Source organism: Syngnathus typhle, linkage group LG5 (genome assembly GCF_033458585.1).
Source record: "Syngnathus typhle isolate RoL2023-S1 ecotype Sweden linkage group LG5, RoL_Styp_1.0, whole genome shotgun sequence".
Taxonomy (NCBI): domain Eukaryota; kingdom Metazoa; phylum Chordata; class Actinopteri; order Syngnathiformes; family Syngnathidae; genus Syngnathus; species Syngnathus typhle.
In genome coordinates, this window is record NC_083742.1 from 17,677,126 (window position 1) to 17,697,091 (window position 19,966).

Here is a 19,966-nt window from a genome sequence, read left to right on the forward strand (position 1 = left end):
AATTCAGACGCAAGAAATTACTTTATAATCACAAAATAATGATCCATTGTCTTTTTGATTCATGATTCATAGTCTTCAGCGAGCCACTTATGATTGATTTCATGACACAATGCTTCGGGCCAGTTTAAATTTAGGAATTTGGTCCATATATAAGGCGCACCGGACTATAAGGCGCACTGTCGGCTTTTGAGAAAATTTTAGGTTTTTAGGTGCGCCTTATAGTCCGGAAAATACGGTAGTCCCCGGCAGATGATGTATGCGTGAGTGAGTGAGTGAGTGAGTGAGTGAGTGAGTGAGTGAGTGAGTGAGTGAGTGAGTGAGTGAGTGAGTATTTGTAGGAAACCGAGGCTCCGGCTTTTTCAAAACAGCAGCGAACGTCGTAGTGGCAACGCTAGCCATAACATCCTACGCTGGCGAGGAGAGAAAGAGAGAGAGAGAGAGCGAGCGAGAGAAAAAAAGACAGGTGGAGCAGACTATCCTTGTTTGTTATTCCAGCCTCCACAAAGGGTGATTAATTGTGTCGTGCAGGGAGGTGAGAACACGACCTATAACTACATGACTATTCCATGACATTCAGGCCTCTTTTGCCAGAACAACAAATTATCAAGCAAGACAAATGTCGAGGGTTGGCCGTGACGATGACCACGTCCTACTCGGTGACTATGCAGGAGTTAGGAATGAATGGATGATCGAATGAACAAATCAATGAATGCATTGATGAACGAACAAACACACGAACGGACGAACAAGCGAACGGATGTCGCTGCGTTACAACCATGCTGTTCCAGTGTTAAAAGTTTGATTGCAAACACTAATCAGCCAAATATCAAAACAGGTTTATGTGCTTCAAGGAGAGTTGCGGGAAAAAAAAATGGAATTGGGAGAGTTTGTGTCTCAGTCCAAAAACATTTTCATACACCATTTGCTAGCGAGGATCAAGAGCCAAAATAAATAACAGTGTTCCGTTTGTTTTTGTGCCCAAACACATACAGTAGAGCCTCGACTCGTTCCGTGACCACGCTCATAACTCAAAAGCTCGCAAATCATCCTACGCCAAGACGACGCTCACTACTGTTGGCTGTTTTTGTTTTTTTTCCCCATCTTCCATTGTCAGTGTTGTGTTCTACGTGAATCTATTCCTGGCTATCAAACAATGTCGCCTGGACTCCAACACGGTAGTGGCCATATCCCAAGGGGACACGTCAATAGTCTGCATCCTGTACAATTCATCCATCGAGTGGTCCCACGTCGGTTAAATAGCGGCTCAACGTGTACGTGCGACGCTTTATCAGCCAATCGCGGTAGAAAGCGTTCGGATTGCCGTAAGGGGAAGAGCGGTCGGGCGCCGGGTCGGGCCCCGGGTTACCTGGCTGGGCGTCCTTGCGGCGGGCTTGTCCTGGTGATTGGCGAGGATGAGGAAAGGCAGCGTGCAGAGCTGAGGGTGCTGCAGGGCCGAGTGCAGCTCATTACGCGCCGCCTCAAGGTCCTTGTCTGATGAAGCGCTGTCCAATACAAAGACGACACCCTGCGACCCCTGGTAGTAGCGGCACCAATATTTCTTGATGTTGTCAGCTCCTGCGGAAGGACATTAGATGGAGGGAGGCGTCGTCATTACTGATGTCAGCGCTGGCGTGTAAGAAAATCAAACGGGCACCGGGGTAGAGAAGGGGAAGACAAACGAAATGCTTTCTTCCCTTCCAGAAGGTAAAATGTGTTCAAGGTCAAAGATTAAATCAATGAAAACAAATTTAAAGGAGAGAGAACTCAATATTCTTCTAACGATTACTTGACACTGTTCATCTTTCCCTATTAAAGTGAATGTCAACAGACACGCAAGCAGTCGGGGATTTTTAATGTGGGAAAACCGCAATCGACACAATTTCAAGACGAGTTTCACAAATACTTTTTTAGTGACGTGATTTCTTGCAGATATTAAGAATGTTAGATGTTAAGAAGCTAGAAAACCCGATACTGCAAAGTTCCCAAATAATAAAGATCTGAAATAACGCGAAATGACCAAGTTGAAAAAAGACAAAGACAACGGCCCTCCTACTTCCCCCGCCCCCCGCCGCCCCCTGAGACCTCCATCTGAAGAGGAAAGCTGTTGGAGCAAGTGCCACTTGAGAGTGACCCCCCTCTCATCTTCGCCGTGTCCGTCACGTCTCGTTGGCGACTTCTGCCACCTATTGGTGTGACGGCAGGATCACGAGTCGCACGTTCGAAATAATCTTCAGATCTTCGAGGAAGTCTTAAAAGGAAGATCTCGGTAAGATCACGAGTCACGCGTTTGGAATAATGTTCAGATCTTCAAGGAAGATCTCGGCTCTTTCTTACAGTGTCTGAATACTTTGAACCATTGTTACATTACACAGCAGTGCAGCTGTCTTGGATCTAAATCGAGAGTGATCTTCTCTGAAGGAAGTCAGTCGCTTAGGCAGAAGACCAGGAATCCCACGACAATGTTTTTTTTTTTTTTTACATTTGGACCGCAACACATTCATCTGCATTATACAATTATAACACTGGTGAAAAGTGTTGAAAAGGGGGGAAAGCGTTAACAAAGAGAGGTCAGAGCGAGGTCTCTGCGGAATCAAATGGCTTAACTAACGTCTGATCTGAGGAAAACACGTCAAAGCGGCCCACCCAACCGGTCCGGTCCCCCTTCCAGCTCGAGCTTCCAGCTCAGCCAAGAAATACTTTGTCAGCCCTCGCTTGCTGGCAGATGCAGATGAAGACAAGCTCAAACAAGGATTCGAATAACTTCATCAACGTGACGCATTCTCATTTAGTTGAGGTCAGCGAGAGATCGCTGAGAGTGAATCGCGGGAGTCGACGCACGTGTTGGTTTACCTCGTAAAAGAATTCAAAATAAGCTTTTTTTTTTTTTTTTTGCAACCCGGTCAAAAACAGTGCTCTAAAGAAGGACATCTTGTTCCAGGGGTGGTGCGGTAACGAGAAAAAAAAGAAAAAGAAGGCAGTTAAGCCTGCAACACGTTTAAGGTGAACCGCAAAAAAAACAAAAACATATTGTCAGGAGCTACTGAGAATCCCTTCAAAAACAAATTGCTCTTCCCGACATTACTAATGGAGTCCACATTGGCACGTTTTATTTATCTGGGGCTACAAATGGATTTTTGTTTGATTGTTGGAAGACTTTTAAAGAACAGTTCCTAGCCGCCATTTTATCTCTCTCGCGCACACAATCCTTGGACTGCGCACCTGCCATTCGCATTAAGTCGCCGTGATTCTCAAAAAGTGGTAGCGAGCGCGCCTCATTGGATGCGGGATGGCGTTGCTGCTGTGCGACTAATGGATGAATTCAATCATGAATGAATGAATGATGTCACAGTGGCTTGAACTTTATTTGAAATCATTTTAAAGCATTATAGTTCTATGAGTTAAATTCAGTTGTCTTTAACTTTCCAGTGCCTTTCTTTTGAACCTTTCATTTCTATGACTTGATCATTTTTTGGGTTTTCCAAACTACATGCGGTCTTTAAGTTCAAACTTGAAAATTTGGAGGTGGTCATTTGAATAAAAAGTTTGGGAATCACGAGTCTCGATTTTTTTTGTCCGATGGGCTCACTTGTAAACGGTGAAGATCTGAATGAAAGGTGTTCCGTAAACAAAGCCATTCCGGAGACTTTGTGGGTGTCGAGGAGCAGCTCTGGCAGTTTGCTTACTCGGCTGACGAACGAGCCGAGGGCGGATCTGGAGTCGTGACGTTTGGAACGCAGCTGTTTGGAAGTCAACAGTAAACAGGAAGTCCCGGACTGACACATGCGTTGTGCAGACGCATGTGGGAGACCGATAAATATTTGACATACAGTGCTCGACGTAAACAAATGTTGCCGTTCGAAGAGCGGACTTTTGAATAAAATAGCGGGGGGGGGGGTCACCCTTTCCACATTTCAAATGGAACAAAGAAAATGAAGAGAACAAAACACCTTTGTGGAGTTTCCAATGAATTGCTTCCAAATGATCAATACTGTGCAATATTTAAGACGTAAAAATTTCCGGCATGTGCATATGGCGGAATGTGCCAGTGTATGACAGGCACAAACGCTAAAGAACAACAGCCAGCGATGACTGTGGATTATTTGGACCACCTCTTCATCAGCTGTCATAGTGTGGCATCAAAGCAGACTGTGAAATGGTCTGTCTAGACTTGACGTCACATCGTAGTCCAGCTTGCACACACACACACACACACACACCTGACAGCGGCTGAGTTACAAATGTTTGTCACCCGAAAAGGATTTGATTCAATGCGTCCGTTTCGCTGCAGTCGTCAGAGCGACCTCTGAACAAAATGAGACGCAAGTCTCCCTCTGCAATGCACAATTTCATAAAGACGTCACGGAAAATCCATTTGTCTCGTTTGACATTGCGTGACATTATTGTTAGCCATCAATCAGAAAAGCACATTCAATGCCGATATGGCACCTTTGTCAGAGCTGCAACATGTTTTGGACACAGGCAAATTTGTAATTGAGCAGAATTGGGAGTACTTGTTAGTCCTAGTTAATTTTAGGACTATTGAGAATATTGCATTTCACTGTACTTTCCTGAAAGTGGCCAGACGTGAAGCGTAGCGGCAGAACAATGCCAGTCATCGTGTTTAAGAGCTACGATCTCAAAGTGCGCTAGGTGGCTCCCTCTAGTGCTACGCAAAACAATCACCGAACGAAACAGTCCACGCAGTAGTGTCGTTAATGATTCTTTTTTTCTTCTTCTGTACTGTTGTTTCGTAGAATTTTAGTCGCTCTTAACTTGACGTCTGCATGTAACCTTTTTGAAAGAGATTTTGAAAATATATATTAGTACAACTTTGATCAGTAAAACATTCTAAAAACAAAACCAAACTAAATACAGCTGATTGTAAAATATGTTGACTTCAATTATTATTTAAGCGTCTTATTCAAGCCCAGTGTGTAACTCTCTCTGCATTGGAGTTCACCGGCCCGGCCGGATTTGTCGTAAGCTCAAGCTGTCCTTTAAACCAGAAAGAAGCTTACCCTGATGTATGATGCCCATAATACTTGCGGGGGGGGGGGGCTCTTGAAATGCCCGTCGCAAACATGCATTTGTGCTTTATGGCTCAATTTACTTTGGGCCAACCCGATGCTAAGCCTCAATCTAAACGAAAGGGACATTTCATGTTCATTATTTGCTGTTATTTTGCTAATTACGTTCGTAGAACGGAGCCTTCCTGAAGCGATATTCGGTCCGGAAGCTTTGCAAACTCCCGATGTGTCTTTCCCACATTCATCCACAAGGCGAATCATTAATTCAACAGCTGCCATGGACTTTTGAACCCCTCGCACTTTAAAAGACAACTAACTGTATATGCAAGACCCGATGCATAGTTCCTCCGACGTCATAGGCATCCGAGAGTGTTGCAAAAAAAGCAAGGAAATACAGAGAAAGTGCTTCTTGCGTTTTAACAGACCCCTCTCTGCCCCGTGCCTTAGTCAAGGCTGAGTGAGCAGGACAAGCTACAAATGTAGCGTGTAAAGCGTTTTTAGGCACACATCTTGTATCGTTTTTCCGCATCATCGCAAAGTCATGCAAAATATCGCAAAAGCTAACGCAGGCGTGTTTGCTTGTTTTAAAGCCGCCTGCGGACGAAAATAAAGGAAGACAAAGTGTCCAGAAAGGGCTCGTTAATCGGGCGACGGCTGGAAAGACTCATTACTGACAAATGGAACGACGCGCGAGGTGAGCGCTTCCCCAGACGCCGCCGCGCATTTGGAACAAAGTCTGCAGTCGAGCAAAACGTACGGGAAGTGTGTCACCTTAACCGGCCGGCAACCTCGTTCCCCGAATAGAAAGCAGTCAGTGGAGACGTCATAACATCATACCTTTTTTTTCTTGGGGGGGGGCGGGATTTATGAATATAACAATCAACTTGTTCCACTGTATTTTGTACACACAAACAAAAGCCAATGGTTGCTAAGAAGCCATTCCAGCATTCAAAAGGACAAATTCAATTGCGGCATCCTTGCAAAGTCCTTTAAATCAAAATAAGTGTCATCCTCAAGTCAAGTGTTATTTTCAAGCAGCAGAGCAGCTTTGACCCAAAGCAGAAAATCCTCTTTGCCCAAATTTGGTAGCGCTCACGCCGGCGCTCTTCCACTGCCTCTTTGTATGTTCTGTACCCGCGTTTGATCTTCTCAGGAGGCCATGTTGGGTGAGTACACACTGACGCTGTCACATGCAGAGTGTGCGGAAGACAACATCAATCAGAACAACATTCAACAAAACAATACGTCTTGTGTTGCCGGCCGGGCTGGTGGTAGTAGGACAACTTTGGGCGCCCCCTTGCCTCAGGCTCCCTTTAAGGTAAGCTAAGGGGGAGGAGGGGGCTCCCCGTTGCCTTTCCGTGTGTTTACGCCTCTCCACTTCAAGATCCTGCATCTGTGCTTGTTAAAAGGCTTCCTCGAGTGCTATGCACTTCCAGGAACCGCAGCGTTTAGATTGAAAACATCAACAGCTCTGATGTCAGCAGGGGTGCAAGACGGTGAGTGACGCTATCGAGTGGGTGGGGGTGGGGGGGGGGGGGGGGGGCGGGGGCGCACCATTTCGCCTCCTTTACAAGCCTCATGACAATTTGAAGATAACAAAACGGTATACCGGAAACTAAAAACAATGTTTGCAGTACTGAATGCTGGGTGAAAGTGGAATTTAAGACCCCCAAGGAAATGTCGTTGTGCATTTGTACAACTTACCTCCAAGTTCTTTGACATTCAAGATGGCATTGGGAAATGGCACTGCTTTGATACTAAAACCTAAAGAGAAAGACAAACGACAATCAAAGAGGCTGCGAAATAAGTCACCGCAGCATTTTGTTTCCTCATTCGCTAAGTATTTCTGCTGGCGGCCGACTACGCAGATTGAAAACATATTTGTATGACATAGCAACAACATTTTGTGTGGTCCAAATTGGAAGAAAGAAAAAAACCCCAATATGAGCTCAACATGTATAATGCAGTTTCCAGCACAGAAAACACAAAGGGGAGGGGGGGGGACTGCATCTGGATAATGTCCAAATAATATCGACAAGACCCAAAGGCTTTTTGTTTGATAGTGATGTCTTTTTAAGAGCATTACAAGAGTAAGAAAGTATGAAGGCAGATGCAGGTGGGAAATGGCAGACCACGCATGCATCACTTCCAATTCTTCCCAATCCATTTTGGCAGACAAACATGGTGCTGACAGCTAAATGTCATTTCAGAGAACCTTACCAAAATTCTATCTATGGCAGGTGCAGACAGATTTCTTTCTCCTCCTTTGAACAACCAAAAGAGACGTACTTCCACTTGGGACAAAATCTGCAATGGGATTTCTGCTGGACGGCGAGGAGGGAAGAGGAATGTCGGCGACCTTGAGGGCTCGCATGACGTGGATGGAAAGTGGAGCGGTGACTACCGGGAGAGCCTCCTCTTCTGGACATACTTCACACCCACCTCCCGCTAGACGGCAAGGTTGGAATGGGCCGCTGGCTCGCAACAAGGATTTGGACAGATCCATCAAGCAGAAGAAGTGGCTTGATTCCAATTTGAAGGACAGCGTACAGTATAATAGAAGGGGGAGCGCAGTTCAAGGCTTGAAAAACAATTATCGGAAGGCAAAGGTGACATATTTCATCCGGGTCCAAATACCTGTGGTGGGAACGACTCGGTCGCCGCCTTCGCTGCAGAGCCGCGACAGCAGGCTGCTCTTTCCGGCGCCCGACAGGCCGATGCACACCACATCGTACTCGGGTCTCGGCGGCGGCGGTCCTTTACAGCACAGTGCCCGGAAACACTGAAAAACAAACAAACACGAGTGTCGATCCACTGGAGAAGGGATGGGATTCTTCGGCCTGACTGGGATAGTGATTAGGTGATTCCGCATTTGAGAGCTCTGACGGACGGAAGAGTCTCGGGGGGGGCCCTCCCGGCTGTCTTCAGGAGCAGGGAGAAGCGAAAAAAGGTGGCAGCTGATGTCAGCGCGAGCCGACTGTTGAACCTTCTGCTATCAGAGTAGCACCGACAACTTTGATTTGTTTCATTTGAATGTCATATTGTGAGAGGCGTGTTGGATGGCTACATGGAATTACCGTTTTTTTCCATGTATAATGCGCCCCCATGTATAATACGCACCCTAAAAATGGCATGTTGATGCTGGAAAAAAAGCCTGTACCCATGTATAATACGCACCCAAATTTTGACTCCTACTTAAGTCCGTAAACGTAAAATTATTTCAGAAAAAAAATCATCTTTGGGAACAACCGGATGTTATCACTGCGCATGCGCTAGCAAACTCAATGGCGAAGAAATGTTTCCGATTTGTGTCGGGTACATTGTGACGGCAAACGAGCGGGTGATCGAGTAAGCGTCTGATACGAGAGAGAGCATTGTGTTCGTATGGAGCGTGTTTGAAGTGAACAGCAGAGAAGAAAGCGCATCTGTAATGGCGGCCTCCGTATCATATCCGGATTTAAAAAATAAATAAATAAATAATTGTACCCATGTATAATGCGCACCCCAGATTTTAGGACAATAAATTAGTTAAATTTTGCGCATTATACATGGAAAGAAAACGGTATTTGTGTGTGTGTGGCTACCCTGTCTGATTGGGCCCTTATGTCAGCCAGAGGCAGACCTGACACTTGATGAATCACGCATGGTCCAGGTCTTTTGGGCCTGCTGTGAGACATTAAGCGGCAAATGCAGTGTGAACCGTGAATGAGATCTTTTTAACTTGTGTGGAAGGATCCACTTTTCCTTTTTCACCAACCCGTCTGGCTAAGGTAGAGCGAGAGACACACACCGTGACTCTTAAGCATCTCCTATCGCATTTCAGGGTGGGGGTCAAAACAAGGTAAGCTCACGGCTCTTGTCAGTTGATGACCCTGTTCCAGACGGCGCTATCCTGTTCAATCAAAGCTTGACGGGAAGGAAAACACGCGAGAGCCGGCGAGCACCATCTGCACATTCTCCAGGTGTGCTCGGGCATGTCATTAAAAACCTTAGCGAGTATAAAAACAAAAAATGAAACATGGAGATGCCTCCAAAACAGAGCCGCCCGTTTGATAGAGATGTGGCGAATGTGCTTCAACAAAACCAGACGTTGACTGAGCGACGCACAGAGCTACGGTGAAGTTAGAGCGCCCCCTGGCTTTTCTTCAGAGCGCAGAGCCACGCAGTGCTGAAATTCCAGTTGAAATGGAATGAAAGGGAATTGTGGATGATCATGATTAGGAATGTGTGTTTGCAGAATTTTTGAAAAAAAAGCATGAAATGTGCACAGCGTAAGAAAATGAGCCAAAAAATATTGATTACTAAACCATAACCTGACCATCTACAGTGAAAAAAAAAATTCAATTTACGGTACGGAAGTGGAGTTTTTAGAACAAGTGCAAAGTAATTTGCTAAATGGAGGTTTTTCCCACCGGCCGGGCCGGGCCTGGCGACTTGCGTACCATTCACTCGCTCTCTGTCCGCCATCAATAAAGTGTAGAACCTTGTCGTTCTGAGACGCCACCAAGCTAGCACCCCCTTAAATCCCCAAGCTGCACAACACCAGCACCTCACCCCCTCCCCATCAGCCCAACCCTTCACCCCAAAAAACACTCAAGCTTCATCACAGAGGATTAACCGGAAACCTTGACACAAGCCATTGTTACGGAGGTAGAAGGGGGCTTGTGTGCTTTTGCCACCCTGTGTGGCTCTTCTTTTTTTTGCCTCCACTTAAGATTGTGAGACCGGGGTACTCGCAGCACTCTCACTAACTTCCCTGAAGCACACACACACACACACAACTGCAAGTTCTCAACTACAGAATGAAATGAGAGTTGTTCTGAAGCAAAGAGATTGGGTGCGTGAAAAGAAAGTGAAATGGAAGCGACGCACATCGAGGGGGCAAAAGTGCTGAGGATGAGGATTCTGTGTGTGTGTGTGTTAGGGGGTGGAGGGTGCTGTAAATCTTGATGTCACTGACAGGAAGACTGTTGCAGGCCATTACCATAAATCTGACAAACGCTAATTTGATGGGAGGCTGTATCTGTCTGCTAAAGGACCAGTCTAGACGCTTCTATTGAGGGGTCCTACAGCGTAGCCCTGTTTGTTCCCAACACCATCTGGATGTGGCACTAAGTGTCTGCTGTTATGGTTCACACACACACACACAAACAAGTGTACAAAGCCAATAGCCGCCGCAAAGGCTTTGACATGTATATTGCCGAAACAATGCTGTGAATTTCATGTCATTTGGCGAGAGTTTATTCAGTGTCGCTTCGGGCAAACATTAAGACGACAGGTTAGCTTACCTGTGCGCACAAGGATATATAGCCTCAAAAACATCAGTTAGATCGTATTTTAATAGCGTGTGGAGGTAGATGTGTACTTCTCAAATTGGTTTGCAAAAGCTGGAGGATTTTTTTAAATTTACTCTCAATGATACTTCTTGTGAAATCTAGGCAGGTTAATTGGACCTTCTGATTTCAATTGCACCTGCACGATGCATGTAACCACGCCCTGTTGGGGAAAAATAAATAATCGATGCTACCTTGTCTAGTCACTTTTGTATTGCTTACAAATCCTTCAATGTTTGAGCCGCTAAATTAAGACGACTTGCGACAGCCTCATCCGACGGCGTCACGCCCGCGGGGGAAATTTAAATAACACAGAGCTGTTTTTTTTTATTTATTGTAGTATCAAGAGCTAACTGCATGCTGTGGAACTAGCTATATCTTCACAAGTCCAGTCATGCATTGTTTTAAGCGGTCTTGTTTTCACCAATTTACCTTCAGGTGTGTGTAACAAATAAATTCCCTTGACCGGTCCTTTAAAATAATCCAAAGCCCTCGCAGCAGGTCAACGAGACCGCGGGGTCTTGTGGGGCCAGCGTTTCCAACCCGCCACATTTATCTGTCTGGAGCCTACCTGGCAGCCGCTGTGTGTTTCTGCAAAAGTACATTAGGTAGACAATGCCGGGCATTGAGGGGCCCACCCAAGGACTGCTTTCTCTTTTTGTACAAGAAAGCAGGAGGCTGAGGTGGTGGCATGACAGCTGCATTCAAAGAGCAAAGACACCTTCGCTCCGTGGGACATCCGGAGGGGGGGGGGCGTAGAACGGAGGGGAGCCACGGGACACCATTATGGTATATAAATCTTGTAATTGGAAAGGGTGATTAGCTAGAGCACATTAGCATATGGCGGCAAAAACCTTGGTTTGGTGGGCAAACTGTTGGGCAAAAAGATGTTTTTTCCATACCCATATAGAGGATCAAAGCTGGAGGGGCCCCCTTTTCAACGCCCAGAAAGCAGTGTGCGAGAACCGAGGGGGGTGCGGGGAGCCCCAGCTCAGAGACATTAAAAGGGCGGATGGGGCGCTCACTTGTCCCACTTACATCAGTTATAGCGCATTTCCAGACGCCATCTTGAGATGACAAACTAAATTTTGATAAAAACAAACGTTCGGGCCCCCGCTCCAACTCAATCGAGTGTGGGAAAGTTTCTTGCTCTGGGACATTGTCATTAAATATGAAAGAGCCTGCCCCATCAACTATTTCTAGGCCCCTTTGCAAAAAAAAAAAAAAAAAAAGAGCTGATGGGGACAGAGTGAACAATAAATCTGTTTTTATACATGGAGAAGAGCATTGAATGAATGGGACCCACAAACTGGGCAAGTCTTTTCAATTACAAAAAGATCCTTGCGTTTGATTTTCAAAATAGAGGAAACGAATGCGTATCACAGTAACAAGGTCAGTCCGCACCGACCTTGAGTATCGTAGGACGAGTAAACAGGATACGATCAAATACATTTCTCAGTGGGAAACGATGACAGAAGGAAAACTGTCCATCACTTTTGTTAAGATGATTGCATGTTTCTAAATGTACCAATCGATAAATGTTTACCTAAGTTGCAAAAGTCATATTTGAAAATCCACAGTATTGTTAATTGTGGCATTCCCCAAGTTAAATAAAAAAAAAAAAGAAAATATGTTAGCTAAAAAGTTTTTTTTTTTTCTTTCTAGGTGTCAAACCCAAAGCCCACGGGCCAGATAAGGCCCATCACATCATTTTATGTGTCCCGCAAAGACAAATTGTGCATCAAACTAAAATTGTCTTGACTTTAATAAAAATAGAGATACTGCTGGCAATCTTTATTACCAATCATCTTTTTAAAAAATGTGAACAGTTTTTACTAGTCTGTGATTTCAAAACTAGTTATCAGTTTGTTGTGTAGCCTATAGTGTATATAATATAATGGTCATAATGGCCCTCCGAAGGAAACTGACTACGACAAAAATGACTTTGACACCCCTGGCTCCGCCCTAAAGGTCACGAGGCAAAGGTTGAATGGAGACAACTGGACTCCACAAAGTCGAACGTGCCAGATATGGTGACCGTTCCACTATTTAAACGCAATACAGGAGCTCCTCTGTTTGTCTTTCAATCCTGTGGGAAAGCCTGCACGTGATTTGTGCCACAGACAAAATCGCCATGGAATGACTTAACATCTCGATTAAAAGCTTCCTTGCTAAAACATTAGCAGAAACTTCTGTGGCTGCACTGTAAGCAATTAGGCAGACACAAACACCACTGATAAGAAACATAAGCGGCTATTTTGGAGGCTTTAAAATGTGGAATGCGAGCCATCCCATAAGACATCCCCAAAGTATTTTTGCTCGCTCGCAACACACGTCCGGCGGACAATGCGGTCGAGACTCCGTTTGTGTTAGATTGCGGAGCGTAACAATCATAATGGATGTGACAGTATGTGGGAAATTGGGAGGTCGTTTCAGAGTCTTTGTCAGAAAGCAAGCAGACACATTGTTTTAACCTTTGCCGGAGGAGCCCGTGTCTCATTCCCAGGGGCTGGCTGGCCGATGACTTCAATGGGCCTTCTTCATTAAGCACGGTTAGTGTCAACAGTTAATTATGCAAATGAGGAGAGCCAGTAGGAGTCCGTGGCCTCACCCTTTCATTGCCTCCTCACATACACAAAATGTACCACCCACCATATCCCACATACGCGCCTTTCATACATGACCTTTGCTCCTCACTCACTCCTTGTCAAGAAGAATCCAAAACGGGTTATGGCGCCCGCCCATACATAAATGGAGGCCGACGAGGCCCCTGAGGTCTCCAGTGGCTTTTCTTGCCATCAAAGAACCTCCGGAAGATTCTCGCTGGGTGAGGCTGAAAGCTCTCCTCAGCGAGACCTGGCGCGCGGGAGGGCACGGGCGCCTCTCCGAAAACAAAAATGAGGTCAAAAAAGTGCATCCAAACAGTCAAGTGGGCATGACAGCCAAATTCGCCCTTTGTCTAGGCTGACGGTCATGACGGGCCTTTTGCTCTTCTGCCTCTCCGCACACGTGATGTCAATGGCCTCCTAACTCTGACGCCGGCGGTAATTAATAACGGCACGCCTCGGGCCCCTCACTTGGGTCTACTCGTTGAATCCAATGCATCTCGGCGTTTGGATCGGGTACGTTATTAGGCAACTGTTGCGGGGGCCCTCTGACGCATGGAGAAGCAGCATCGCTTTTCTTTTCTTTTCTTTTTTTTGACGGGAGACCCTCCATTCATTTTCGGAATCATCCTGTTGTTGACTTGATTTTCCCACTGCTTTGTTCTCACAAACAATCGACTTACGTAATCGGAAAATGAGAACCAGACGTAAGAACAACCGATGCGGTGGTGCAGCGAGCCACGCAGACATCACGGCGTGACATGTGCGAGGGCATTTTCCAAACACAAAATTTCACACCACTATCCAATGACCACGTGACCCTCTCCCAGAGTCATTCCGTGCTGTTGATGAACTAAGATGTTTTTCCAGACTTTTTTTCAATGTCCAGAGTATAGATTATATGAGCACAGAAGAAAAATCAATCTGATCATTATTTGTGGTCACAATGGCGCTACTTTGCTTGATGTGATGCTTTCCCTGTATCAGGACGCCACCTACTGGATGTTGCAGGATCATGTGCAGTTTAGGATAGTTAAATATATGATTCAAGAAAAAAAAGAAAATCTTACTTTTAGTGTTGTGCTGATATTATGACATGACTTTGGCAGAAAGATGCTTGGGCACCAGGAAAAAGGTGCCATCCAAGGCCGATGGGCACATGAAAGTAGAGCAACCGTGGCTAGTCGGAAACTTCATATCCGACGGTAAATGTTTCCCTCTGTAAGAAACAGAGGGTAACATTTACTGAGTCGAAATAGAGGAAGGAACAAAGGCCAACTGTGCCACGATCCGTCACACGGCAAATTGGGATGCGGCATAGTTCAACTTTCCCGGTCCGACCTCCGTATGATTGACACGAAAAACAACATGTTCAGACTTTCTATGAGCTCAAATCATTGTCAGATGTCATCAAAGGTTACATTCAAGTCAAACAATGTCAACCTAGCATAAGGTGGAGTCCAAAAGATTTACAGGCCATCTTGGTTTTACACCCTATGATCATCTCATTAAAGATCATGAGGCACTTTTGGAACTTACCGACTCAAATGTTGCACAAACGCTGAAATGTAAACGCTCTTTTTTTTTTTTTTTTTTTTTTTTATTAGTGCTTGTATCTTTCGTAAAACACAGACGGCGGACACGTCATATCAAGATTTGGGCACATGAACGGCGCCAGATTTGCTAAAAAGCACATTAAAGTGACCTCTAATGTGATCAAGTAAATGGAGTCCAGGCAAACAAAGCCTTATAATAAATGCTTCAATTGTTTCAACATGTTTTGGCCACTGTTCACAGAAACTTTTTTTTTATTTTTTTAAGAGGTGCAAAGGGCTGCGTACAATAAAACTAGATCGTGATTTTACTGAAATGTGGGCCTCTTTGATGTGCCGGTTGCCACACATCCGTCCGTCTCAGATAGCACGAAAACACTCCACTTTGAATCTGCCATGAAGTGGCCGCACGGTTTTCCAATTTCTCATGAAAACAAAACTCCGTCATATATATATCGGCTCGGGCAAGGAATCAATCAAATCGATGATGAGCTTGCAAGGAACAGAAACGTGTCATCACTAGAGTTGACTTGCCTGATTCGACACCTAATGAGCAACTATTTGGCTCCACCCAGAGGACAAAAGAAATAATTTCACCCTTTACTCAAAAGGGGAACAAATTTACAGAAAATGGACGAGTTATTTTGTTGCTTGTTGGGTTTCTAATTGTGAAATTAAATAAGTCAATCTGAAAAATCCAAATCACAAAATAAATCTGGGAGCAAGCCATCCTGCATTTCCACTGAATAACTGCAAGATTTTCCACCCATGACATGATGAGAGCTGCTTTCAAGAACAGTTTGGCGTCATGCAAACATGCTTAAACAAATCAAATACGCACCATTGATGGACAACTAAAACTTTTAAGGAACGTACCAGTAGAGGGCGCCATTGCTCTTTCTGGGACCCCGACCGAACAGCATCTTTATTGAAAATAGAGCTGTCAGGAATAGTAATTGGAGCATGATTGTCAAGTTGGACTCCCTTTGGTAATAACCTGCCGATATTTCATAATGACTATGCAATGGCCCCAAATTCCATATTTGATTGAATTCGGCTTTTGGAGATACTATTTCCATGTGTGGGTCAGATTAATGCGGATTGGATAAGAAGATCTGAACCAAAATTTAATCTCATATTTTTGTGTGTCTGCCACAAATGAACATTAATCCATAATCCTCCTGCTCCTCCAAATATAGCACAAATGGACTGAGTGTTTTTGACTTGATCACAAGAATGCCACAAAGTGCAGAAAGCAGATTTGCTGTGCAAAAAAAATTTATGTTTACCAGATTCAATCAAACAGTTTACATATATGAAGGCACTATCTGTGTTGTGAAGCTGCCCTGCACATTTGCTGAATTCCTAATCAGTTTGCAACACCAATGTGTTGTTTATGCAAGCCAACTGTCACCCAAAAGAAATAAATTCTTAAAGAAATGAATCCAATCTGATGCACGACTGCAAAAAAAAGTCACAAGACTTCCGGCAATGGCTGGCGGCCAAAAAGAGCACAAATTAAAAGAAGCCCCAAGACTTGGATTACATACTATTGGACTCTTGGACCCGCTCGCTTATCACCATAATCTCTGGTTAAGCATATGACAAGACGCTTCGGGCCCTGAGCTCGGTGGGAATTTTTTCTTTTTTGACTCGCGCAAAAAGACGCCTCTTCACATGTTAAAACAAAAGCATATAAGGACCAACTCATTTTACCAAAAGGTCATCATTTTTGTTACAAGCTCATCTTAATGACAGGCTAATGACTAGCATTGTTGTCTTGGGATCTTTCAAGCAATTGAATGGTGCAGCAACACATGTTGACAGAATATTTGCATTCTTTATCCTCTGTGAGGAGCAACTTACTGCATCTTCCTAAGGAACTGAGTCGTCAATGCATATCGATACGTCTGTACTAAATGAGGCATCGACTTAATATGGTCTTTGTGTCATTATTGTATGATTTCATAAAGTTCAATATTCAAAAGGGCTATTTTTGCTGAATAAAAAAACGATTTTTAGTTCTTTAGACTGGAGTTTCTGATATAGGACCAAGTGAGAAGCCTGTTAACTGTCGGCTAGCACCTCTCACTAGAGGTGTGGAAAGCTCAGCGACGACCCAAGCATGTCGGGCGAGGGAGTGTTAGCATCAGAGAGATGCTAGGCAGAGATGTATTTGATCGACACGTTTTCAGATATCGAATGGACCTATTGCCACATCCGTGTCACTCCTTAACAAAGCATTTTCGGAGTCGTTTATCTCTTTCTGGCTTACGACAATATCTGGAATATCACCGAAGCAGACATTTATACGAAATGACCTGCCAGAAACTTGTCGGTTCATCAACGCAAAGTGGCGGCAATCGGCTTATCTGTTCCGATTGTTCCGTGTCAACTCAAAGGGACCCTACTGGAGTGTAACGTGGCACTTTGTCAGATTGCTCGAATGATCATATTTGATTTGCAAATCACGGAATATTTTGCTGCTCACTTTAACGCGTACATTGTGGCGCCCCGGTTCCTGGTAAACAAAGTTCACAAAAGGCCGAGGCGATACGGCCCGCTTTTGTCAGCCGTCAAACAGGAAGTACTCCTTTTGTCTCCCAAACAGGCTGACCAGAATTCCTTCCGAAAAGCCGCCTCGACGCAACAAAACAAAGCAGTAAAGCTCGGCATTCAGGTTGAAGGAAACCAATACGAGATAGCGAGCGAGTGACCTTTTCAATCAACATTTTCAAGCGCCGCCCCGCCCGCCCGGCTCGGCTGCTCCCATCCTGCTTTAGAAAAGGACGGAAGCAGGTTGCAAATATAAGGCTCAGTTTTACAGCTATGGGAATATAAACCCCAACCTAAAGACACCTGTGTATATTTGATGTATACAGTGTAGACTTCTGACACGTTCAAAGTTCATGTCATTCTACCTTAAGATAAAGTCTTATAATAAGATGAGGGGATTGCGCCAAATACCGATAAGGGAGCCGAAAATAGCACTTCCCGAGTTGCTCCACAGTAAACACGAGGCTGTTTGTCGTCCACATGGCTTCTGAAGCGCAATAGTGAGATGCAACGGGAAATCGAGCTCTTGATAAAAACACATTACAAAAATGTTTACAGTCACTGTTTAGCTTACAAGGTCAGCGAGTAGAGTACAACCAGAAAAGGATTGTTTTGATAATACTTTTTTTTTTTATCCAATTAATCGATGGGATAATCCACAGGATAAACGATTGGAAGAATATTTGATAGCGACAGCCCTAGTTCGGTTCTGTTTTATTTACAGGAGTAATCTTAAAGTGCATAAATCAGTAACACTGCCTGCAATATTTATGAACTCACTGCTCGATTCGCTCACAAGTACGATATGAATTAGCCGTCTCGTTTGATTACAACGACAAAACGTGAGATAGGATACGCATCGTAAAAAATGTCCTCATTTAACTTTGGGGAGCAGCTTTAAGGTGCCGCCGCCACGTGCAATTTCCGGGGTGAAATTTCGCTTTAATCGGGCCATTCCGCTTTGCACACTCCACTGGGTTTGTTTTTCAGGGAAGCCTTGAGATTGTCGGATTCCAGTAGGGAGGGTGCTGGGCTCATTTTCCACCCCATTAATGGCATAATGAAGTGACCGCCACGTGCCTGATAGGCACCCATTAACCCCTTGAGAATCGGACCAAATTGAGTGCAATCTCGATGGAACGCTTTGGGTTTGAATAAGAGATGCACCGATCCGATATCTGGATCGGATATCGGCCCCGATATCAACAAAATAGATGGATCGGGTATTGGAAAATGCAGCCGATCTGTGAGCCGATACTTTCCTTAATCTATTGGGACGCGGGCTACGTCATACGTCAGCAGCACGTGTGCCGCATGCCACGAGAGTTTTCTAAACAAACGCAAACACGGAGCGAACGTTCGCTTCTCTTCCCCGGGTTGCTAAGCGGACGTCAAACCCTGCGCGTTCGCTTCTCTTCGGGTTGCTAATGGGACGTCAAACGCTGCGCGTTCGCTTCTCTCCCGAATGGGGGCGGGGGGGGCGGGGGGGGCGGAGGCTAATCGGATGTCAAACGCTGCGTGTTCGCTTCTCTTCCGGGGGGGTGTTAATGGGACGTCAAACGCTTTGTGTGGCGGGCTCCATCTAGTGTGGAAACTGAGAAGCTGAGCTCAAGCTTCTTGTGCGGGCCATATACAATTATGTTTTCAGAATTTGCTGCGGGCCAATAAAAACTGGACCGTTAGTTTGGACACCCCTAATTTAGAGCAAAGAACTGTGTAGTCTGCCTGATGCCATTGCCTTTGGTCTTTTCTGTTCTACATGTAGAGTTATGTAGCTTGTTAAGTCAACCATAATATCGGATCGGTATCGGGTATCGACCGATACGCAAAGCCACGGTATCGGTATCGCAACTGAAAAAGTCGGATCGGTGCATCTCTAGTTTGAAATATCAAATGCATTGGTGTTATTAGGCGAAGGGATTTTATAGCCACAGCGGCTGTGAGAAATTCCACAGACAGAGCCCACTCGGAACAGAAGCAGCGGAATGGGAAAGGCACGTTCGTTTGACAGTTACACAACGTAGTGAAAAAAATACTTCAACGTGACACTTTTGGAGTGAACATTGTGACTGGACCGGATTGCAGATCAAACTAAAAAGGAGGAGGCCAGACATGTCCAAAAACTTGTTGTGCCAACTTGCCAAGTCATAACAAGGATGTTTGACGGTCACACAGCAAAGTTAACAATAACCACTGAAGACAGTAAAGATGTTTTTTTTTTAATGCCCAGTAAAGATAAGTGTGCTGGAGTGCGAATGAATACAATCTGACCACAATTATGCACAGTTGCTGTTCACCTCAATATTCAGTATAGACAGAGAGAAATGAAGTAGCACATAAGCGCCACAGCGGGATGGAAACAATCTGGAAAGGACTGAGGCTGTTTGGAAATGTCCCACACGTAAACACAAAGATAAAAGTGCTCTCCGTCAACTGCAACACACAATTTGCTGACACAAGAGCAAGTCGACAATCCCCGGCCGGCACAATGTAGTGGCAACACTATTAGCCCGCAACCCGGCAACAGTTGGCCAGGTAACAAGCAGACACTCGTTTCATCACAATCTCGTTGACTGACACACACGTCACTCACCTATCCCGACACACTCACAACGTGACCGCAAGCGAACAAAAATAATACCTGCGCATTACGTGACTCTGACTTGGGATGGCAAAACCCATTTCCATCCCACGACGGGACAATCACAATGAAAAAAAGCAACAACTGATAACGCACATCATCTACCAAACCACCGGCTCAGTCAAATCTAGCGCCCACCGAGAGGACGACTACAAGCGGCCTCGGAGGTTGTCAACTTTACCGAGCGCATCCGCCCACGCACACGACACGGAGAGAGGCCTCGGAATAATAAGGCAACATCCGTCTGTGC

General features: G+C 45.1%; 1 protein-coding gene across 2 annotated transcripts in view; it reads right to left on the reverse strand.

The window, feature by feature from the left end:
• LOC133154505 (ADP-ribosylation factor-like protein 15) overlaps positions 1-19,966 on the reverse strand; it is a 47,578-nt gene that overhangs the window by 23,281 nt on the left and 4,331 nt on the right. For both annotated transcript variants that reach the window (XM_061279283.1, XM_061279284.1), the window contains exons 2-4: positions 7,665-7,809; positions 6,732-6,791; positions 1,367-1,575 (exon numbers count right to left, since the gene is read on the reverse strand). In XM_061279283.1, coding sequence (XP_061135267.1) covers positions 1,367-1,575; positions 6,732-6,791; positions 7,665-7,809 — 414 coding nt within the window. The remainder of the gene's footprint in view (positions 1-1,366; positions 1,576-6,731; positions 6,792-7,664; positions 7,810-19,966) is intronic.